General features: G+C 34.0%; 1 protein-coding gene across 4 annotated transcripts in view; it reads right to left on the bottom strand.

Annotated features, from left to right (window-relative positions):
- The window catches only part of CADM2 (cell adhesion molecule 2), a 1,116,707-nt gene that overhangs the window by 188,824 nt on the left and 905,958 nt on the right, over window positions 1–21,925 (bottom strand). For all 4 annotated transcript variants that reach the window (XM_063602855.1, XM_057301833.2, XM_034956947.4 and 1 more), the window contains 2 exons: window positions 3,576–3,728; window positions 600–737 (listed from right to left, as the gene is read on the bottom strand). In XM_063602855.1, the coding sequence (XP_063458925.1) occupies window positions 600–737; window positions 3,576–3,728 (291 nt within the window). The remainder of the gene's footprint in view (window positions 1–599; window positions 738–3,575; window positions 3,729–21,925) is intronic.

Below are 21,925 nucleotides of genomic sequence, written 5' to 3'. Positions count from 1 at the left end.
AACTTATTCCCCTCCTAAAGAATGTATGTTTGAGTGTGTGTGTGTGACAGAGAGAGAGGGAGTTTAAATTTAGATGTATAAAGAATTTAAAGTATGCACTTTTACTTAGACAAGTACACATTTTTGCCTTTGGTGAGAATTAACAGGAATCAAATTTATTGATGTTTAACCAGTTTTATTCTCAGAACTCTATAATTCCCGAAACTAAGTTGAAGAAATAATTTATACAGTTTCTCTGTCTTTAACCTAAATATTATATATGAGTTCTGAAATAATAGTATCTAATATGTACTATTGTGAAGTATGAATCTATATGTTTTTTCATATATTAACTTAATTATTCCCTCAACTTTTCCATAAGGCATACATTATTTTTAAACCTATTTTATGGAAGAAGAAAATGAGGCCCACAGGGATCATACTTATATATTAATATATCTTGTAAAATTACCTTACTTAAGAATGGGTAAATCTGGTTCAAATGATGCATAATCTGTAAGAGACACTATGTTTTGAAAAATAATGTAAAATGCCTTTTTCTTAAAATGTCATACTGGTTTCAGCACATTAATTTTGATTTTCATTTTTCTATTCTTTACCTTTAATCTCTTTGTCATTTTTGAACCATCTTATATCAGCTGCAGGTTTACTACCAGATGTTTTGCAAGTCAGCTGCATCAAGTCACCCTCCATAACTGGTGATGAGAATCCACTAATCTGAGGCTTTTCAGGAACACCTGAAATTTAAGCAAATGATGAAGTGAGCATCAATCTTCAGGGTTGATTTGTTATTATGTCTATTACTTTCACACATGAAACTGAACTGGATGGTTAACTGACAAGAAGTTCAATCAAGATTAACAAACTACTATGTAATAAACTGCTTCATATGTGTGTGTTATACATACATAGGTGTATATGTCTATATGCATACACATAAATGTATATGCATATGCATACACATAAATGTATATGCATATGCATACACATAAATGTATATGCATATGCATACACATAAACATATACACACATCCATACACATATATATGTGTACAGATATATAAATATATATAGTATCAAAAAAGTATGTAAGATGCATATAGCTCAAAGTAGTTTTTTAATTTAAATTGTAATTTTTTTTTTTTTTTTTTGAGACAGGATCTTGCTCTGTCGCCCAGGCTGGAGTAGACTGGCTCCATCTCGGCTCACTGCAACCTTTGCCTCCCAAGTTCAAGCGATTCTCCTGCTTCAGACTTCCAAGTAGCTGGGATTATAGGTGTGCACCACCATGCCCAACTAATTTTTGTTTTTGTTTTTGTTTTTTTTGAGATAGAGTCTTGCTCTGACCCCAGGCTGGAGTGCAGTGGTGCAATCTCTGTTCACTGCAACCTCCACCTCCCAGGTTCAAGCAATTCTCCTGCCTCAGCCTCCCAAGTAGCTGGGATTACAGGTGGGTGCCACCACGCCCGGCTAATTTTTGTACATTTAGTAGATACAGGGGGGTTCTCCATGTTGGCCAGGCTGGTCTCGAACTCCTGACCTCGTGATCTGCCCACTTCAGCCTCCCAAAGTGCTGGGATTACAGGCATGAGCCACCGTGCCTGGCCTAATTTTTGTATTTTTTAGTAGAGATGGGGTTTCCTCATGTTGGCCGGGCTGGTCTCAAACTCCTGACCTCAAGTGATCCACCTACCTCGGCCTCCCAAAGTGCTGGGATTACAGGCAAGAGCCACCGTGCCTGGCCTCAACTGTAAAATTTTACCTGTGAAAATACTCTTGTAAATCTTAAAAACAATCATTTAATATATTTTACAATTTACTAGTGTAGAGATTTTAAAAGGTAGATTGCATTAAAGAAAAAAAAAAAACTCACAAAACATATTTCTTTATCCCTTAACAAATTATAATTTAACTTTAGCTTCTTTCTTTCCTGATTTCATAGTTCTTAAAGCTTAAAAAGAATATTATCATCTCTGTATCTTATGGCCAGGCACGGTGGCTCATCCCTGTAATCCCAACACTTTGGGAAGCCGAGGTCAAGTGATCGAGACCATCTTGGCCAACATGGTGAAACCCCGTCTCTACTAAAAATACAAAAAAAAAGAAAAATAATAATTAGCCAGGCGTGGAGGCGGGTGCCTGTAATCCCAGCTACTCAGAAGGCTGAGGCAGGAGAATCGCTTGAACGTGGGAGACAGAAGTTGCAGTGAGCTGAGATGGCGCCACTGCACTCCAGCCAGGCTACAGAGGCTACAGAGTGAGACTCCGTTTCAAAAAAAAAAAAAAAAAAAAAGAAGAATGTTGGAAGGCACCAATATGAGAAGTACAAATTAAACAACAGGAACAACTAAGATACATGAAAAATTAACATAACTCCTCTTAACATTTTTCGTCTTCACCTACATACTACCTGCTTTCTTTTTAAAAAATCTATGCCTCATCACCATTTAATAAAGTGAATTCATCAGTCATCTATTCTTTGGATTTCAAATTGGCTCTCTACAGAACAATATATTAACCTTATGCAGTTGTTATCCTGAAATACTCCATTTTAGTGGCCATATTTTGTCTTTAATGGCAAACTTGTGAAGATTTTTATAAAATAGTCCCAGTGTCACTTGCAGAGAAATATGTTTTATATCCTATGCAAAAAACCAATTCACTAGCTGGATTAACTTTAATATTCCCACCCAAAAGAACAGCATGTGTTAGTCCTTTTAAATGCAACATTGTGCCTTTTTCTATCTAAAGAGGGAAGCAAGCTTGGGGGAAAAAAATCAATCTTTAAATTCTTCTAACTTGTTCAGCACGCAGGTGTGTTTCAATGAACTGCAGCAATTTCAGCTGATTGGGGCACTGACGTCTGTGGAATCACAGAGAGCTCAGAGCTGCAACTTTATTTCCTCAGAATCTCTATGAATGTATTGCTTTTTTTGTGTCACTTTCACCTTTGGGAAAATGGCCCAATATTTAGAGAATAAAAGCACAAAGAAACTACAAGCTGCAAGCTGAAGCGACATTAGGTACTTCATTTAGGAATCTAGAAAATATAATTTCAAAAGGAGAGAAGACACATGGAAATATCAGGATCATTTAAATGCACTAAATACACAAGCAGGTCATATTTGAGAGCCACAAGTTAGCAAGAAAGGCCCTTATCAGGTGACTTACATGATTAAATAAAGGAGCATAGTATAGAACACAAGTTGAACTCATTATGCTCATTATTGTGTCATGTTGTAAAAGGATCAGAATATATACAACATATAGATTATTTGATAAAAAAGAAATTAGCTGAAAGCAAGAGAACTGGTGTCTATTGCTGGCTAAGAAACAAAATAGCTATGTGCCTTCTAGAAGTCATATACATCTTTGAATCTATCTTTGTCCCTTTATAAAATGCAGAAAGTGACTAAATGATTTTAAAACGCCTGTGTTAAAATGTAGCAGAGAAAGGATTAAACCATATCTATTCATATAATCTTCAAAATATATTTTTGTATTGAATTATTTTGCTGTAGCAATATATATCATTCTGGTTTTGTGATTACATGGTGTTAGTCCCTTGCACTTACCCAGAACGGTGAGATAGGCCTTGGAAGTTTTGACAGGCATTGTAAATAAAGAACAGGTGTACTGTCCTTCATCAGAGAGAGACACATCACTGACACTAATACTCAATTCATGCCAGGAAGCGCGAACCAGCTCGATCCTATTGTCCCTTAAAGCTGGAAAGAGAAAATATTGAAAATGTAAATAAGGACATCAGAAACAGTCAGTATTTTTAGACTATATATTTTCAACACAATACAATAAACGTTTTCTTTGGCCATACATTGAAATCTTATTTCTTGGAACAGTTTAAAAGAAAGTTTAAATATATTGAAATATTTTATCAGATTTTTAAAAATCAAAGTAGAATTAGGTGCTCCTTAATGTTTTCAGAAATAACTTTTTTATTAAATGATTACATCTAATACAATACTTCAGATGAGGTAGATACTGATGTTGATAAACATAGCTTTCCTCTGCAAATGTTTCATAGAATACCAGTGCCAAGAAAAGCTATAAACAAAATGGGTTCACTTCTATGGACAGATAAATTTGGTAAACTGTGACTGCTGCAGGACTTCCAAGGCAACAACAAAAATATTGGCCTATTACAAGCTCTCTGCAGTAGAGGCACTTGAACTATTTCAACTTGAGCTGATATTGAGCAGAAAGGCACCTGTAAACTATCAGGCTTTTAAATTTGCTCTGATTGGTTGCTGCCACTGCTGTATTGTATGTTAATACAGTCTTTGGTCTGAATCATCTTTTCTATCACAAGACACTCAGTTTCACAGAAGATACTTTAGCATCTTGCTGAATTATGCTTCACTTGACTCATTTTGGGAGAAAAACAAAAGCATTAAAAAGTTTATCATTGTGTGCTCTACTAAGTAGAGCTGTAGAATCGGGAATTAAGCAAGCAGCAACTAAAAGAGTACTCTAAAAGGTAGAAAGAGTGAGGAGGACTGGTTAAAGACACCAGCACCCGAGGAAAATCCCAGTAGCTTCCCAAACAGTAAAAGACGATCCAGACCCAGCTTCTCCCAACCACAAACTAGAAACAGAAGGTAGTCTAGGTAGACTCATTTTTATTGCTGATCAAATGAGAATCCATCCAACAATATCAGGAGAGACTGGGTTACCTGCAAGGAGAATGAAGTAGGAGCCTTACTAACAGCAAACAGCCAGAGAAAGTGACCTCTTTTTCTAGGATGCCTAAGACTTCCCCTCTCCATCTAGAGGTTCTGAGCAGATAAGCAGCTCTAGCAGTGTGTGTGGAGGGTGAGGCGGGAGGGTATATGCGGGGTGGGGGTGGGGGCGGGGGGATGTCTCTACCACAAGTACAGAGCCCTGGAAGTAATCCTCTTTTCATCAGCTAGAGCAGGGGTCCCCAATCCCTAGGCCATGGGCCAGTACCAGTTTGCAGTCTGTTAGGAACTGGGTCACACAGCAGGAGGTGAGCCATGAGCCAGCCAACATTACTGCCTGAGCTCTGCCTCCTGTCAGATCAGCAGGGGCACTTCTTATAGGAGAGTGAACCCTATTGTGAACTCTGGATATGAGGCATCTAGGTTGCGTGCCCCTTATGAGAATCTACCTAATGCCGGATGATTTGAGATCAAACAATTTCATCCCAAAACCATCCCCCACACATACCGCCCACCATCCATGGAAAAATTGTCTTCCACAAAACTGGTTCCTGGTGCCAAAAAGGTTGGGGACCGCTGAGCTAGAGCATTTTTTAGCTCACCTAGACCACTACAGCTTAGCCTGAGGAATCTCCTCTTCTCCCTTCAGTGGACCAGAAGAGATCAGTGTGGCCCCCAGTAGAATTAGACAAATCAACCTGTCCAAATAGCAGCACAAAGTCCCTAAAAATTAAATTCTCATTAGAACCACAGCCCATAATTGAAAGCTAGGACTAGCATGTTATACCTAAACAGGGCAACTGCTTCTTAGAATAAATCTAATTAGCATCCAGAGTCTCTTAACATAATCAAAATGTTCAGCGTATAATAAAAAAAACTTACTAGTCATACTAAACACCAGGAAAATCATAACCGAATGAGAAAAAATAAAAGATGCCTATACTGAGATGAATCAAATATTGAAATTTTTGACAAAAATTTTTAAGCAACCATTATAAAAATACTTTAATAAGCAATTACTAATGATCTTGACACAAATAAAAAAACAGAAAACCTTAGCATGAAAAATGTTATTAAAAATGGACGTTATAGAAATAAAAATACAAAAGCCAATATAAAAACTAATTGGATTTTTTCTATAGTACAATGAAAATGACAGAGGATAGAATCAGTTAATTTAAAGACAGAGAAATAGAATTCACCCAATCTGAATAGCTGAGAGAAAACAGAAGGATAAAAAGAAAAGATAGCAAAGAACAGAGGCCCAGGGACCTGTGAGACAATAACAAAATATCCATCAGTGATATCATTAGAGTCCCAGAAGGAAAGAAGAAAGAGAGTGGGACTAAAAGGGTATTCAAAGAAATAATGGTTGAAAACATTCCAAATTTGGCAAAAGTCAGGAAGATAGAGAATCAATCAAGAAGCTGAGTGAAACCCCCAAACTAGGAAAACCCCAAAGAACTCTATATCGAGATACATCAAGAGGAAACTTCGAAAAGCTAGCATCACTGCCTGAGCTCCACCTCCTGTCAGATGAGTGGGGGCATTTCTCACAGGAGAGTGAACTCTACTGTGAAAACTAGATGAAAACTTTATAAACAAACTTCTTGAAAGGAGCCCAAGAGAATAGCTTATTACCTGTAAGAGAATACAAATTCAAATGACAATGCATTTCCCATTTCAAGTCATGGAGGCCAGAGGAAGTGGTGCATTTTTCAACTTCTGAAAAAGAACTGTCAACTATGATTTCTTAACCAGTAAAACTATCCTTTAGGAATCAAGAGGAAATAAATATGTTCTGAGAAGAAAGAGAAACAGATAATTTGCCTCTAGCAAGACTGTCTTAAAGAAAAAATATTTTTCAAACATAAAAGAATTAGTAATAAGAGGAAATCTTGAAGCATCAAGAAGAAAGAACGAAAAAATAACAAAATATGAGAAAATACAATGGACTACCCTTCTCCTGAGTTTTTTCAAATATAAGATTATTAAAACAAAAAGTATAACTTTGATAATGTCCACCATATATAGAAGGAATACTTAAGACAAGAAAAAAAGTGGATAGGGCAAAGATACCTAGTGGAAGTAAGGTTTCCATACTTGAAATAGTAAAATGTTGCTACTAGTAGACTGTGTCAATTATATCTGTTAATTGCGATACCCAGAGCAACCACTAAGAAATGCACACAAAGAATACAGTCAAAAACTATAAATAAAGACGGAATCCATTTATATGATGTTTTGAGATAACAAAATTATAGAGGTAGAGAACAGAGTTTGGTTGCCAAGGACTAGGGATGGCAGGGGCGATGGAGAGTAGAGGGACATGGGTGTGGCTCTAAGAGGAAGAAGGGATCCTTGTGGTTCTGGAACTGTTTTGTCTCTTGATTGTAGTGATGGATACATGAACCCACACATGTAACAACATTGTCTAGAACTAAACATATAAACACACACACACTTACACATATGCACACAAAAATAAATACATGTAAAACTGATGAAAGCCAAGTAAGACTATTAAACTGTATCGGTGTCAATTTCCTCGTTGTGATGTTGTTTCATAGCTTTACAGCTGTTCCTTGGGTGAAAGGTACACAAGAGCTCTCTATTATTTCTTACAACTGCATATAAATCTACAAAAAAATTGATTAAAAAAATTTAATGCACATTTGATGGAGTAGGGAGAACAGTTAGGATATCAAAGCTTAAAATTCAGTGTACACATTTACTACACAAGAGGGTGATCCCAAATGTCATATATTTTAAAATTACCTGCACCTTCCCTATATGCTTTGTGAGAGGAGCAGATAATTATAAAATATATAGCCTTTGGGAAAATTCTAAATCATTGTGATTCTAAGTATCTTTTAAAAATCACCCTCCCACACACTCAAATAATAAAAACCTAAATGATTGTATCCCCTTTGCTGTCATTCTTTGTGAACTCTAATTGCTTAGGAAGATATACACTTGCAAATATTTTTAGAATTGATTTATATTGAATGTGAAAAATAAAGCAGGTCTGTGCTTGTGACTGAATTTGGATACAGCACACTTTAAAAAAAATGTCTATTTCATACTCTATCTCCTACATGCCATGATATAGATGCCTTGTTTAGCTGCCAGAGGAAAGTAGTAGGGCACAAATTTGTTATTCTCACAATAGGAACTCATGCTATATCAACCCCTTTTCAAAACAATGATTTATTCACATAAATATTTATCTTATATAAATGTATGTATTTATATATAATTTTAAAATTTTGTTACTATGTGTACATATATACTAAATATATATGTATATTATACATACTCATGTAGTTTGTTCACACATTTTTTAAGAGGTCACCAAAAGGAAAAATCTCAAATTCCTGCTGTGATACTGTATGGATAGAACATGTTACCCACCTCCTGTGCTCAATTTCATTTCCCCTAACACAGGTTCCACTGACACAGACAGTGCTTACAATTCTCAGTGAATCCAGACAAAAGGAATTTAACTCTATTTTAGCCAGACTGTATTTTGGAACCTATATAACATCACCAAAGTTAAACTGAATTGCTCACTACATACGAATATAAGACTTTCATATTTAAACCATTTTCATGGAACAAGGCTAAAGGTACTGATTTGAAATCAAAAGACTTGGCTCAAGACACTTGTATGAAGTCAGTTTCTGGTGATAATAATTTCTGATTCCTTCCATCTTTGGATTATGATGAGAACTGAATGATATCATGGAGAATGTAATGTGACTTAAAATACATCTACAATGACATTTTAAAATTATTTGGGGTTTGGAATCCTGAGGAAAAATTAGATATTTTCATGTCTGAAATATTTCAATCAATTCAACTTATCAAATCATATAATACTTTCAGTTGTTTCTATGATTATTACCAGCCTTGACTAATTAAAAACTAGGCTCTGAAAAGCAGAACACATGAAGTTTTATGTAAGCTTCATTATAGTTTAATCATATTAACTTGAGCAAGTTACTTAAATATGTCTCAGTCCTCTATGAGGTAAAACTCCTATGCTACATCACAGTGAAAGTATAAAGAACGTGGTTTAGAATTTTAGAACTGAAATATATGAATATATATTTAAAAATGGACAACACATTCTTAAGGACCAAGAAACTGCCAAAATTACTACATGGATTATTTATTGTGTACATTTTCTTAATAGTTTATTGGCTAAGCAATGGAGCTGCCTAACAAGATTTTCCATGAACTGAATATTTTAAGTAAATCCTACATCCACACTGTTAATCTTTTCAAGTTCACAAACACTTATGATGTCATCTACAGTTAACTTTAAAACAGCATTTCAAGTATGAAGAATAAGGAAAAAACATTTAACAGTCCAAAGAGGAATATACTATAACTCAGTGGGTTTCCTGTGAGCAGGAACCTTGTTTCACTATTTCAGCACCCTGAGCTATAGCTATCTACACAGTAGGCATTCAGTGAGTAGCTATTGAATTGAAACTGAGAGCTAAACTCTGTCTATATGTGATAAGAACAGAGTGAAAAAGAGCTGAACTAGGAAGTCCTCTTCAATATCTCTCCACAGGATCCCCCATGGGAAAGAAGCCACAAAAAAACCAAAAAAAAAAGGAGAAAAAAAATGTTCCATTTAGACACTGTTGAGTATAAAAGAGCTAGAAACATCATGCTACACAAATTTTTTAAGTAAGTGACAGTTCACTGGAAAATGATCTGAACTACTGAATGAGTGAACTTTGAAAATATTTTCATTTTACCTTACGGTTTCCCAAAACACAAAAGGCCGTAGTTAATCAGAGACCATTCATATCATTTAACTTTTCTATGTAGCAGGTCCCAAATATACAGTGAACCTAAATAAAGAATTGTAATATTGTCAGTGGAAATGAATTCAATCTTTTAAAAAATGTTTCCCTTTGAGGACACAGAATATAAATCATTACCTGAATGTCCTTTTCAATAATAAACTAAAAACTCAAACATTTTATTTAAAAATATTTTAAAACATTAAACTAGGAATGAATAAAGAATAAAAGAAATGAGCATGTGTTATAAAAGAAAAAAAGGGTGTTAGTCACATATCACAGAGCTATTAAAAATAAGCGAATGGGTTAAGTAGGCCACTTTGAGGTCATGCCCTAACAGCCATTAGTTGCCTGCTAACCACCGGTGGGGTAATTTAACAGTTCAAAACTCTAAATTCTGGAAGATTCCATCTTAGCTCTACTATATGACCATCTTACTCTACTATAACACTCTACTATATGACCAATGAGTAAAACTCTATTAAATAGTACTTAACTCTGGATAAAATGATTTTTCCAATACACCGTTGGTTTTAAATGGTTCAACAATCATACAAACGTGTATTTTGGATTCATGCTGAATAAAATAAAAATGCCTAAGACAACTAATTGGAGGATTTCAGACACATTTTATGCCCATTTCTAACAAAAGGTACCAGCATATTAAGTAAGTTGTATATTAGTTAGTTTTAGATGAAATTAACTTAGTAAGAATAGCACTGTTGAATTTATGTAGCATGATTTATTCAAGAACCTGCTAGCAATTTGTGAATACTTACATTCATAGTTTTCTTTCCTTAAGTGTTATATTTATAAAGGTGATCACATACTCCTTGCTGGAAACTTTAAAAGGTATCTTTAGATTGGTTTCTAGTGAGTAATAATTCATGTCACATTTTAGAATGCTTAAATCATGACAAAAAATCATATTCCATTGTGAGTCACTTTTAAGAGAACATTAAAATGCAACATTTCTTACATTTTTTTCTAGTTCACCCATTGGACATGAAACTTTCCCAAACTGGGATTATGATATACCTTTTTGGACTTTTTTCAAGGCCTCACACATGTCATGGTACATATCGATACCCATTAGTAATTTATTAGATTAAATTGAATATGCGGATTATCAATCTTCAGCATATAATATTCTATAACTGTATTAACAACGTTTTAGAAAATTCCACATATTAAGTGAATATTTTATACTGTGTGATTTTTATCATTATAATTCATTATATTTTATAGACAAGTACTAAAGGAAAACCTACATCAGGATGATAGAAATCACTTCAAGTATCCCTTGGCTACGTAATTCTCAATGTGTAACATTTACACTCATAAGACTTTAGCCAAGACAAACACTGCACACATTTAAAAGTTTTTAAAATGTATTTAATCTCCAACCAGTAAGTTTCATTTCCTAACTTAAATCCATGTCACTGATGTGACAGGATTTCAACAACCACGGGGTGTCAGCCTTCATTTTCCTTAGCCTGAGTGCATGTGCTTTCCACCCAAGTATCCCACTTAATTCCTATAGGAAGTTGAGATGTGTCAGTACAATAAGCCAAGTTCTACCTATGGGAAGATGTACTTAAGAACTCTACCCATAAGGCCTTTGATCCAGTATTGAATTTTATTTTGCTGTCTGTTGCCTGAGAGTAGACTACTTCCTCTGTTTCTAACTTTGTTCTTTAAGGTTACCCACACAAACACTGCTACTTCCAGACTTCTGCAACAGGCTTGCTCTCTGCACATTGTCCACTTAGTCCTGTGCTAATTGCTTACTCTGCTTTACTCCTATTGCTTTCTCCAAAGCTGGTCACTAACAGGACTGACTCATGCAATCTGCCAACCATGTTTTTTTCAGTTGAAATCTCTACTTCCCCCAAGGATCAGAATCAGGACAAGAATTTGAAGCTTCAGTGAGGACAACTTTGTTTTTTACATACTAGAATAATTTTTCTACTACTTAGATCTGTACCCTAATAAGTCAGATAGGAAAACTAAGTCAAATAAACTATAAGAAAGCTTACAAAAAGGATCAGAAGTCTAAGACTTAACACTTGTCAGATGTTATACTTTGTATCTTGAGCTGTGTGATGAAAATATGCCATTAGATATTGCAAAAGAGGCAAGATGAAGACTCTTATTCTTATTATCAAAATGTTATTTTATTTGTTGGTAGCTCCATACAATCTTATTGGATATATTAAAATCAGTATGTGTCATTTGTAATAGTACAAATTGCCAGGAAAAAAAATAAGATTTGTATTACAGACAGAATAAAATATCAAACAAGCGAATCCTTTTCTGTTTTGTTCTTTTACAGTCATACAACATAAAACAATCTAAATCAATCTTCTGGAAAATTGGTAAAGACAACCATTGCTCCAGAGCTCCTATTTGGTATTCCAAGTTTCAGCCTGGACCGAATTTTTACTGAAACCATAGTAAATGGAGTTTTAAAATAGAAATGCAAACAGAACCTAAGCAATACATCTGGAAACTGTGTTACTATTTGAAGAAAGTTTTTCAGTAATAGAATTTCAGTTTTTACACCCTAGTATGTCTATGTTTAGTATTGTAGTTTTATGAGAGGAGACTGTTAACAGATAGTCATCAAAATTAATTAACTACAAAGTTCTAATACACATTTTCAAGAGACTTATAGAGACAAAATATTTCTTCTCCATCCCCTACAAATAAAAGCTTGTGAATATTTTGTTTCCTTCTTCAAAACACAGTATTTCCCTAGGTGTTTGTCACATTACAGTTTTTATTTTTCTTGTGAAAATATATTTTGGTATTTGATAGCATTCACAATTTGATACCACTCACTACTGGCCTGGATCCGTAGAACAAGAAAATGATATGGTATTTGAACCATAACAATTTTTGTAAGCCCTCATTCTTTTTAACAACCTACAATATATTGGTCTCCTCATAGACATATGAAATTCATTTTTTATATCTAACTATAAAACCATCACCATATGTAGCCATGTGGTATAACTCTCATGTAGCATTTATATCAAAGAGACAAGAAGATTATATGTCATGCTATTATGGAAATGCATACACAAAGGTAGATTGGGAATCAAAAACATCTGCCTTCATTAGATAGAGAAACCAGCCCTTGTTATTTATAATCTGCCTTGTAATTTTACAGAATCCCATATTCTGTGAAAGCCTTCAGTTGGCATTTACAACACAGGAAGGGAAAATGACTCCAGACTACATTGTGTACAATTCTAATAATCCTGAAGTTGTACCTTCTACAGCCTGAAATTTGGATTAAATTTTTCACAGTTCTGTTTTCACTAAGGTAATAACATAATTATTAAATGAAATAAACAACTTCTTAGAGTACACAAACTGAAAATCCAGGCACTTGTTGTACAATTAAGAAACTGTTCTCTTTTATATTTTTAAAATGTAGGCATAAGCATAAAAATATTAAAATAATATAAATTTTATTAACAATAGTCCATAATTTTCTATGAAATGAGTTTAATATTTTTCATTGCCAATATATTTTTGCTACGGAAAGTTTCACCACTTGATCTTGCTTCCTTCCCTCAGTTTCCCCACTTCTTACTAATATTTCCCTTTTGCGGATGAAGGAGGTGAGTGTGAATTTTTCACAAATAAAATATTATCTTTAAAAAATTAGCAAATTACTGATTATAATGAATATTGTTTCTAATATCTCACATACATAAAAAATTCAATGTGAAAGTGATGAGTAATAACAATTTTTAAAAATATCATTTACTATATAGAATTTGAAGAATGACATCCTACTTTTTAAATTTAATTTAATTTTATTTTTTTGAGATGAATTTCACTCACTCTGTCACCCAGGCTGGAGTGCAGTGGCACAATCTCAGCCCACTGCAACCTCTGCCTCCCTGGTTCAAGCGATTCTCCTGTCTCAGCCTCCCCAGTAGCTGGGATAACAGGCACATACCACCATGCCTGACTAATTTTCCTATTTTTAGTAGAGACGAAGTTTCACCAGGTTGGCCAGGCTCGTCTTAAATTCCTGACCTTAAGTGATCGCCTGCCTTGGCTTCCCAAAGTGCTGGGACCACCATCTCAGCCACCACGTTTGGCTGACATCCTACTTTTTAAAGTATTTTCTATGATGTTGAATTTTCTTTTTTTAAATGATTTTTTTTTCTTTATCACAGAGTGATCTGAATTGTTTTTTAACAATTCTATTTATACTAAGTTACATGTTAACATTTAGTAGTTTTGTTAATGCTATGGTTTGAATGTCTCCTCCAAAGCTCACATTGAAATTTAATAGCCATTGTAACAGTAGTAAGAGGTTGGCCCTTTAAAGAGTGATTAAGTCATGAGGGCTCTTCCTTATGGAGCATTTTAATGACTTTAACAAAGAAGTTTTGGGAAGTGCCCTTTTACCTTCTGCCATGATACAGCACAAAGACCCTTACCAGATGCCAGCACCATGTTCTTACACTTCAGCCTCCAGAACCATGAGCCAAGTGAATTTCTATTGTTTGTAAATTACCCAGTCTGTGGTATTTTGTTATAGCAACATGCAATAGACTAAGACAGTCAATGTATAAAAAAATTCATGACATTCAAATTGATAAGAAGTTTTAGCAAAAGGCAGAAAAAAGAAGTGTAAAAAGGAGAGACAGCATATCTTAATACTTTGCCACAACTAAACTATAAAATTTTGGAAAATTTAAGCATATTTATCTTGTAATATATAGTACTGAATGTATCTAAATTATATATATATATAATGTATAAATATAAACATAAATTTATATAAAGTATAAATATAAATACAATTATATGTATACATTGTATGTATGAATAAATATATAGATAAGTGAGAAGGGCAGTTTAAGATGGAATAGGACAAAAAGCCAATGCAAAATTAAAATTATTGAAGTTGCAACTCCTGGGGCAAATGAAAGTGACTGATGAAAGGTAATTTGATAAACATCTTTTATAAATGAGTATAATAAAGGCTTTTTTTTTTAGTAATTCACATAAGAAATGTTCCAAAACTTACCAAAAAGATTGGAAAAAATATACATCAAATTAGACACATGTGAAATTCATAATAAAAGAACACATTGTGTTTTATTAAATATAATGGTTCAGCAGTAACTGTGAATTCCTACTTTGTAGCTATGTTGAAATGAGATATACTGTGGAGGTGACTTCTGAAACCCAGAGAGAAAGCTCTGAACACACACTGCTCTTACTAATTCTCAAGAGGGAAATCCATAGTGTGATATGTACTGCTTCAAAGTCTTCTGTACTTGCTGACTCCACCACTGTCATACAAATCTTTGAGATCTAGACTTACAGGCTTTGAGCTTGACTTGGCCTTGGTCACATAGGCAGCCCAACAACCAGCTTACACTGTAGAAAAGATGCTGGCTCTCTCTTAGGGAGCTTTCACTGAGATAATGGGGACAGTATGAAAGAAAGATTGTATAAAATAGTCTTCCAATGCAGGAGAGAATAAGAAAAATACACGATTTGAAAATAATTTGCTAATAAACTGTATTTTGTTTGTATATTCCACAACATATTTTGAATAGCCACACCACCATGCAAATATTTTGGGGAATTTTCCAACTGGACAAAAGAAAATGCCATTTAAAAAATTCTTAAAGAACTGGATGCCTACCAACCATGTGCTCAATACAAGGGCAGTAGATAAACCTAATGTCTCATCAAAGATGGATATAGGAAAACAATCATCACATAGAGGAAAAATCACATGATGATGATGATGATGATGACAACGATAGAGTAATGTTAATTTATGGAGTATGCGCTATCTGACAAAACATTTGCTAAGTGTTTATATAGATTTTTCTACCTTTTATCTTCACAATAGCTCATTGAGACTTACACTAGCATTATTTCTCTTCTAAAGATGAGAAACCTAAACATCAGAGAGGTTCAGTAACTCACTCAAAGTTACATAGATAATATATATCTGAACACAGATGAGTGTTCAGGCAGTCTGACTCTAGAGCCTATAGATCTCTTAAATATTATATTCAAGTAACTTCCTAGCTAATAATTACTAATCCTCATATTCAATCTGTTAGAAAAACTGTGAATGGTATCTTATTAAATATAAGGCTGATGATAGACTAACCAGTCTTAAAAAACATTTAGTGGTTTTGATGTGCATTTCTCTAATGATTAGTGATGTTGAGCATTTTTCAATATATGTTTTGGCCATGTGCATATCTTATTTTGAAAACTGTCTGTTCATGTTTTACCCACTTTTTAATGGGGTTGTTTATTCATGTAAATTTAAGTTCCTTATAGTTGCTGGATATTAGACCTTTGTCAGATGCATAGTTTGCAAGCATTTTATCCCATTCTGTAGGTTGTCTGTTCACTCTGTTGATAGTTTCTTTTACTGTACAGAAGCTCTTAAGTTTAATTAGATCTCATTTGTCAACTTTTGCTTTTGTTGTGATTGCTTTTGGCATCTTCATCAGGAAATCTCTGTCAGTTCCTATGTCTGGAATATTATTGCCTATGTTGTCTTCCAGAGTTTTTATAGTTTTGGGTTTTACATTTAAGCCTTTAATCCATCTTGAGTTGATTTTTTTGTATATGGCATAAGAAGGAGAGTGTGAATTAGTTCAATCATTGTGCAAAGCAATGTGAGGATTCCTCAAAGAGCTAAAAACAGAACTATCATTCAACCCAGCAATCTCATTATGGGCTATATACCCAAAGGAATAGAAATCATTCTACCATAAAGACATATGCATACATTTTGTTCATTGTAGCACTATTCACAATAGCAAAGACATGGAATTAACCTAAATGTCCATCATTGGTAGAATGGATAAAGAAAATGTGGTACATATATACTGTGGAATATTACACAGCCATACAAAAGAAGAAGATCATGTCCTTTGCAGGATCATGGATGGAGTTGAAGGCTATCATCCTTAGCAAACTAGTACAGGACAGAAAACAAAATACAGCATTTTCTCACTTATAAATGGGAGCTAAATGATGAGAACACACAGACACAAAGAAGGGAACAGACACTAGGGCCTACCTGAGGATGGAGGATGGCAGGAAGGAAAAATCAGGAAAAAATAATTAGTGGGTGCTAGGCTCAATACTTTGGTGACAAAATAATTAGTACAACAAATCTCATGACACAAGTATACCCATATAACAAATCTGCACATGTACCCTGAACCTAAAGTAAAAGTTAAAAAAAAAAAATCATCATCAACAACAACAAAAAGTTAGTTAGCCCAAACAAGCTAAATGAATCTTTGTCTATGCATCTACCTATTCAAGATATATAAGGAATTTTACCAAGCAGAAAATACCAAGTCAGTGCTGCATTTTGAAGTGATCAGAATTGTTTCTAATGAGCCCAGGAGATCTTATGTTATAGTAAGAAGTTAACAGTATAAAAGTAATCTCCTGCCATACACATTGGGATTGGCAGTGGTAGATTATATTCGAGAAGGTTCAGAACTCACAACTAAAATCTAGGCAGATAGGGCAGGGCGCGGTGGCTCACGCCTGTAATCCCAGCACTTTGGGAGGCCAAGGCGGGAGGATCACGAGGTCAGGAGATCAATACCGTCCTGGCTAACATGGTGAAACTCCGTCTCTACTAAAAATACAAAAAATTAGCCAGGCCCCGTGGTGGCGGGCACCTGTAGTCCCACCTACTTGGGAGGCTGAGGGAAGAGAATGGCGTGAACCCAGGAGGCAGAGCTTGCAGTGAGCCGAGATCGCACCACTGCACTCCAGCCTGATAGACAGAGTGAGACTCCATCTCAAAATAATAATAATAATAACAATATAAAAAATGTAGGCAGATAAAGGAAACAAGAACTTTAACAGCAATGAATCACGAGCATGGTGGTTGTACAGAGCTCTGTTAGAAGTATCTGAGACCCCACAAAAATTAGGAAAGTTGAAATCCCATATGAGATCTACGGGACCACCTGTGATTAATTCACCTAGAAATTAGGGATTGGGCTAAGAACTAATACATTTATAAACCATTTAATTGTAAAACAAAAGGGAAATTGAGGGTAATATTAATGTCTCCTGTCATCACACATCGTATCTGAAAAAATACCTTCCTGCTAAAAATGAATGGAATGAAGCTGACTACTTTTGTAAAAAAAAAGTTTTATTCCATATTTAAATTCAGTAAGTAATTGCTTAGTGAAGGGCTGTCATGAGACCAGATTCAGCCAAAAAAAAGTGAGTAAAGTGACATATTTCACTTCATTGCCGAGCTTTAAGAAGTTAGTAGAGCTTCTGTCGAGTTAGCTGAGCTAGTGAGGTTAGCATTACCGTAACAGACAAAAATGAATTAAATAAAAAGTAAATGGGAAGCATGAAAAATACAATTTATCATAAAAGGGATATCATTCTTAAAATATTACTATAGAATTTGCTACAAAAAACCAGAAAAATATAATAAAAATGTTTAAATCCTCAATATGCTGTAAGAAGATACAAACTCCAATAAAAAAGCAGAAAGACACATAGAAAAATTAATCTGAAATATTACAATAAACGATCCAATTACAAATGGAGATGAAGATAAAGGTGCAAAAGAATTCAAGTCCAAACTCAAAGCAGTCAAAGCTTTGTAAATGCAGTGCAAAATGGAAACAATGATTTCGTTAACCAACTTGAGATAGCTCAGAAAGCAGAAGATAAGGTAGTACATACAAGAGAAGGGAAAGATTACACACAAACACAAATTATTGAGAAAAATAACACTATGGCAACAGAATTGAAGGCATATTAGTAGCATAATTTCTATGGCTAAAAGTCACTTGTGTTTTCATTAGAATAGTTATTAAATCTCAAAAACAAAGGAGTAATTTCATCACAACTTTGAGGACAAAAATTTCATAACCAACCAATTTATCTTCCACATGATATTGCAATAGAAAAATCATTAGACATTCAAGGCCTCAGAAAAATATTACCTATTTACCTAAGAAATTCATTAGGCAATCAAGATAATAGGCTGTCAATTATAGGTAAGAATTGATGTGCTCTCATCATTCTAGTGAAAGTCGTTTCTGTTTTAACCAAAATTTGTATGAAGAAAACTGTCATCATAGATTTATAATAATGCAAAAGCATAAATCAATATCCAACATTATAATTTTAATGGAACATTAGAAAGCTTTCATATTATAAGCCTGAAAACCTTTATAATAGGAAAATAATACAACTTTAATTGAAAATAGAACAGAAGGATGTAAAATAAAGTGTTCAATATGGTATCTATTCTATAATAAAATAGAAAATGTATCTAACGGATTGATGAAATTTGGGACTCTTTTCTTGCTTCTTTGAGCTTTTCTGAATTTTTAAATTTTTATCAGCTAAGTTAATTACATCTATCTATTTTTAAAATGTTACACTGAGAAGATATAAAATAAAAATCACAAATTATATTGTTGGTACCTTATTATATGACTATTGAAATTGACTATTTGGAGCTGTAGAGCTGATTCACTTGTTTAGACTGTGTTTTAGCAAGAAACGTGGCCTAAGATCTCATTTTAAAATGTGAAAGTAAGGCAAGGTGGAAATAGATGAGGCTCCAGAAAATACAAGAAAAAGGAAAAGGAAGTGGTGATTATATCAATCACGTGAAGGTCTTCTTATACTTGCCGATTCACTGTTTTTATCACTATTCAAGATCAGATACCAATTTTCTGAAGAAGTGTACAATGCTATTTAAACGACCCATAAAATAAGCATAATTTAAACATTTTCAAAGTATTTCTTCTTGTAGCACTAAATGCTTCTTAAGTTCTTATGATAAAATAATAAAATTCATTATGCTTGATTTACATATTACACAGATGTAGATATTCATTACAGCTTCTCCATATTTTGAAAAATAAATTCTTTTTAAAATATTTATTGTTTATCTAAGAAACATTCCTTTCAAACAAAAGACATTTACTCTTGAGACTGGCAACAGCATAAATGTTCTCATCTGTGGTAGAGGACATAATATTATGGGAAATATTTCCACGATAAAATAATATATAATCAATATATTCTTTATATATTTATTTATGAGGATTAGGAAGAAAACAGTCTTTAAGACACATAGGAGCACACAATAAATGTGACAGACTTGAGTGATGACATAATACTGTTTTGTCTGTGATGGTGACACAAAACAGCAAAGGACACAAAACTGTCAGTCTTGTTTATCTTCTATCTGAAACTAATAAAAGAAGGAAGGTGATTGACGGCAAGTAGACATAGACACTGTCTTAGATATACAGTTGTTACGTTTTACACATACATAAAAGTACTATCTTGATGGTTCTAAAGATGCTTTACTTCTCTAACTTTCTAAGATGTTGTCTTTGCCTAAAAATAATAATAAGGGAATTTATAGTATGATTATACTAAATGTTATATATTATCCCTCTTAGAAATGACTACTTTTTTCATAATTTGTGAAATTCATGCTGTTATTCATTCTACTAGAACTTATCCTGTTAAAAAATTGCACACACTTGAACCTATAAGAAATGACTACTTCTTAATATACTATCTGTATAGCATGAATGCACGTTTGTGCATGTGTGTATGTGTTATATGTGTGTTTGCGTATGTGTGTATGTATATGTACAATAAATATTTATGTGTTCAGATAGAGAGTAGGGCAGTCATGGTGAAAGTAGAAAGAGAATAATGGGGACAAATGGAGAAAAAAACCAGAAGAACACGTAAAATTGAATTCTTTTTTATAATATATATTTTTTTCAAATACATAAATTATTAATTAAAACATTCCTTCAAAACACTGAATATGTATAGAGGAAGTTCCAAAGAAGTACAAAGTGCCTGTACTGATTTTTAAGAGCTTGCAATTTATTTGAAGGAGACTAAACGTACAGATATAAAATACGTAGGTGATAATTGCAAAACAACATGAAAACAAATGAATAATAATGTGGCATAAAATTCACAAATCAGGGCTATGGATAGAATGTAATTAAATAAGACTCCAATGAATCAAGAAAACTGTTCTAGAAACTTTGAATATGGAGTTAGGCCAGTGAGTGACTGAAACCTGCAGAAGGATTTTAAATGTCAAAAATTAGCTCCAATAAAAGAAAAGATGGACTCAGTTAACAGGGTGGGTAGGTCCAGAAAAGCTAATAGCATTTCAGCATGCACAAATATATGCTGATCTCTTGCCACCTACACTTATTTTACCTTTCTTAGTAAAATGTTAGTAATTACTGGTAGGCAAGCAAAATTTGTCCACTTCGGGGTTTTTCTTCTATCATTATTATTTTTTTTTTTTAAGATGGACTCTCACTCTGTCGCCCAGATGAGTGCAATGGCGCCATGTGGGCTCACTGCAACCTCTGTCTCCTGGGTTCAAGTGTTTCTCCTGCCTCAGCCTCCCAAGTGGGGTTTCTCTTCTTACAGCTCCCTCTGTTCATAGTGTCCTAGCTACAAACCTCCCAGTTCCAAAATTCTATTTATTTTGAAAGGCTATCTATCTCATAGTTTTGCACGAAAATGTTGCTTTCCACTCTCACTGAAATGCCGTATTTCTTGAAATTCTTTAAATATAGATCTCATTTCAGGTTTATCCATGTCTATGATTTATTATAGTTTTCTGTGATAATATTGTATCTATTGTAGTTTAAGTTCCGTAAAGGTAGTATTGTGCATTTATCTGCGTCCCTCTCACAGCTTAACTACCAGCTGTGACTTAACACAGCTTCAATCACAGTTTAGGCTCATAAAAATATAGAGATGGTTATAAGCTTTTCAAAAATTTTACAGTCATATTATCATTTGCAGAAATAAACTTTTTTTCCACATGTAAAATTTTCAAAAATGTTTCTCCTGAAAATGTCAATGCAGTGCACTAAGTATTTATTTGTTTTTATTCCGTTTCATATTTTACTAATAAACATTCCATCAAGAAAAACGGATTCAGATGTATCAGGATTTCCTCATAAGTGGGTGCAGGAGTTCATATTTTTGCTCCATGCTTTCTTTGCAAACATATAATAATAAAAATATGAAGGAAAAAGCAACATACACACATTTTATTTGGAGGACCAATCTTTTAAATAAATAAAGTAAGCAGAGAAGAAGCAAATACAATGAAAACTACAGGTCTGCTTAGTTGCAGGTCTGAAGTTTGTTCCGAGGGAGTGAAAGAGACTTCAGTGCTCCCAGACAGAGACAGGAGCAGGCATAGAAAGTTCTTGAAGCCAGGGCCTGGAGTAAGCCTCTCCAGTTCTTTGAAGCAAGCTAAGAATAAAAATTCACACCACCTGGGCTGTGGCTTCAAACAGCTTGCAGGCCTATAGCAGT

The sequence above is a fragment of the Pan paniscus genome, chromosome 2 (genome assembly GCF_029289425.2).
Source record: "Pan paniscus chromosome 2, NHGRI_mPanPan1-v2.0_pri, whole genome shotgun sequence".
Classification (NCBI taxonomy): Eukaryota; Metazoa; Chordata; class Mammalia; order Primates; family Hominidae; genus Pan; species Pan paniscus.
The sequence above is the reverse complement of the archived record's forward strand: the minus strand, read 5'-3'. Positions and strand labels throughout refer to the sequence as shown.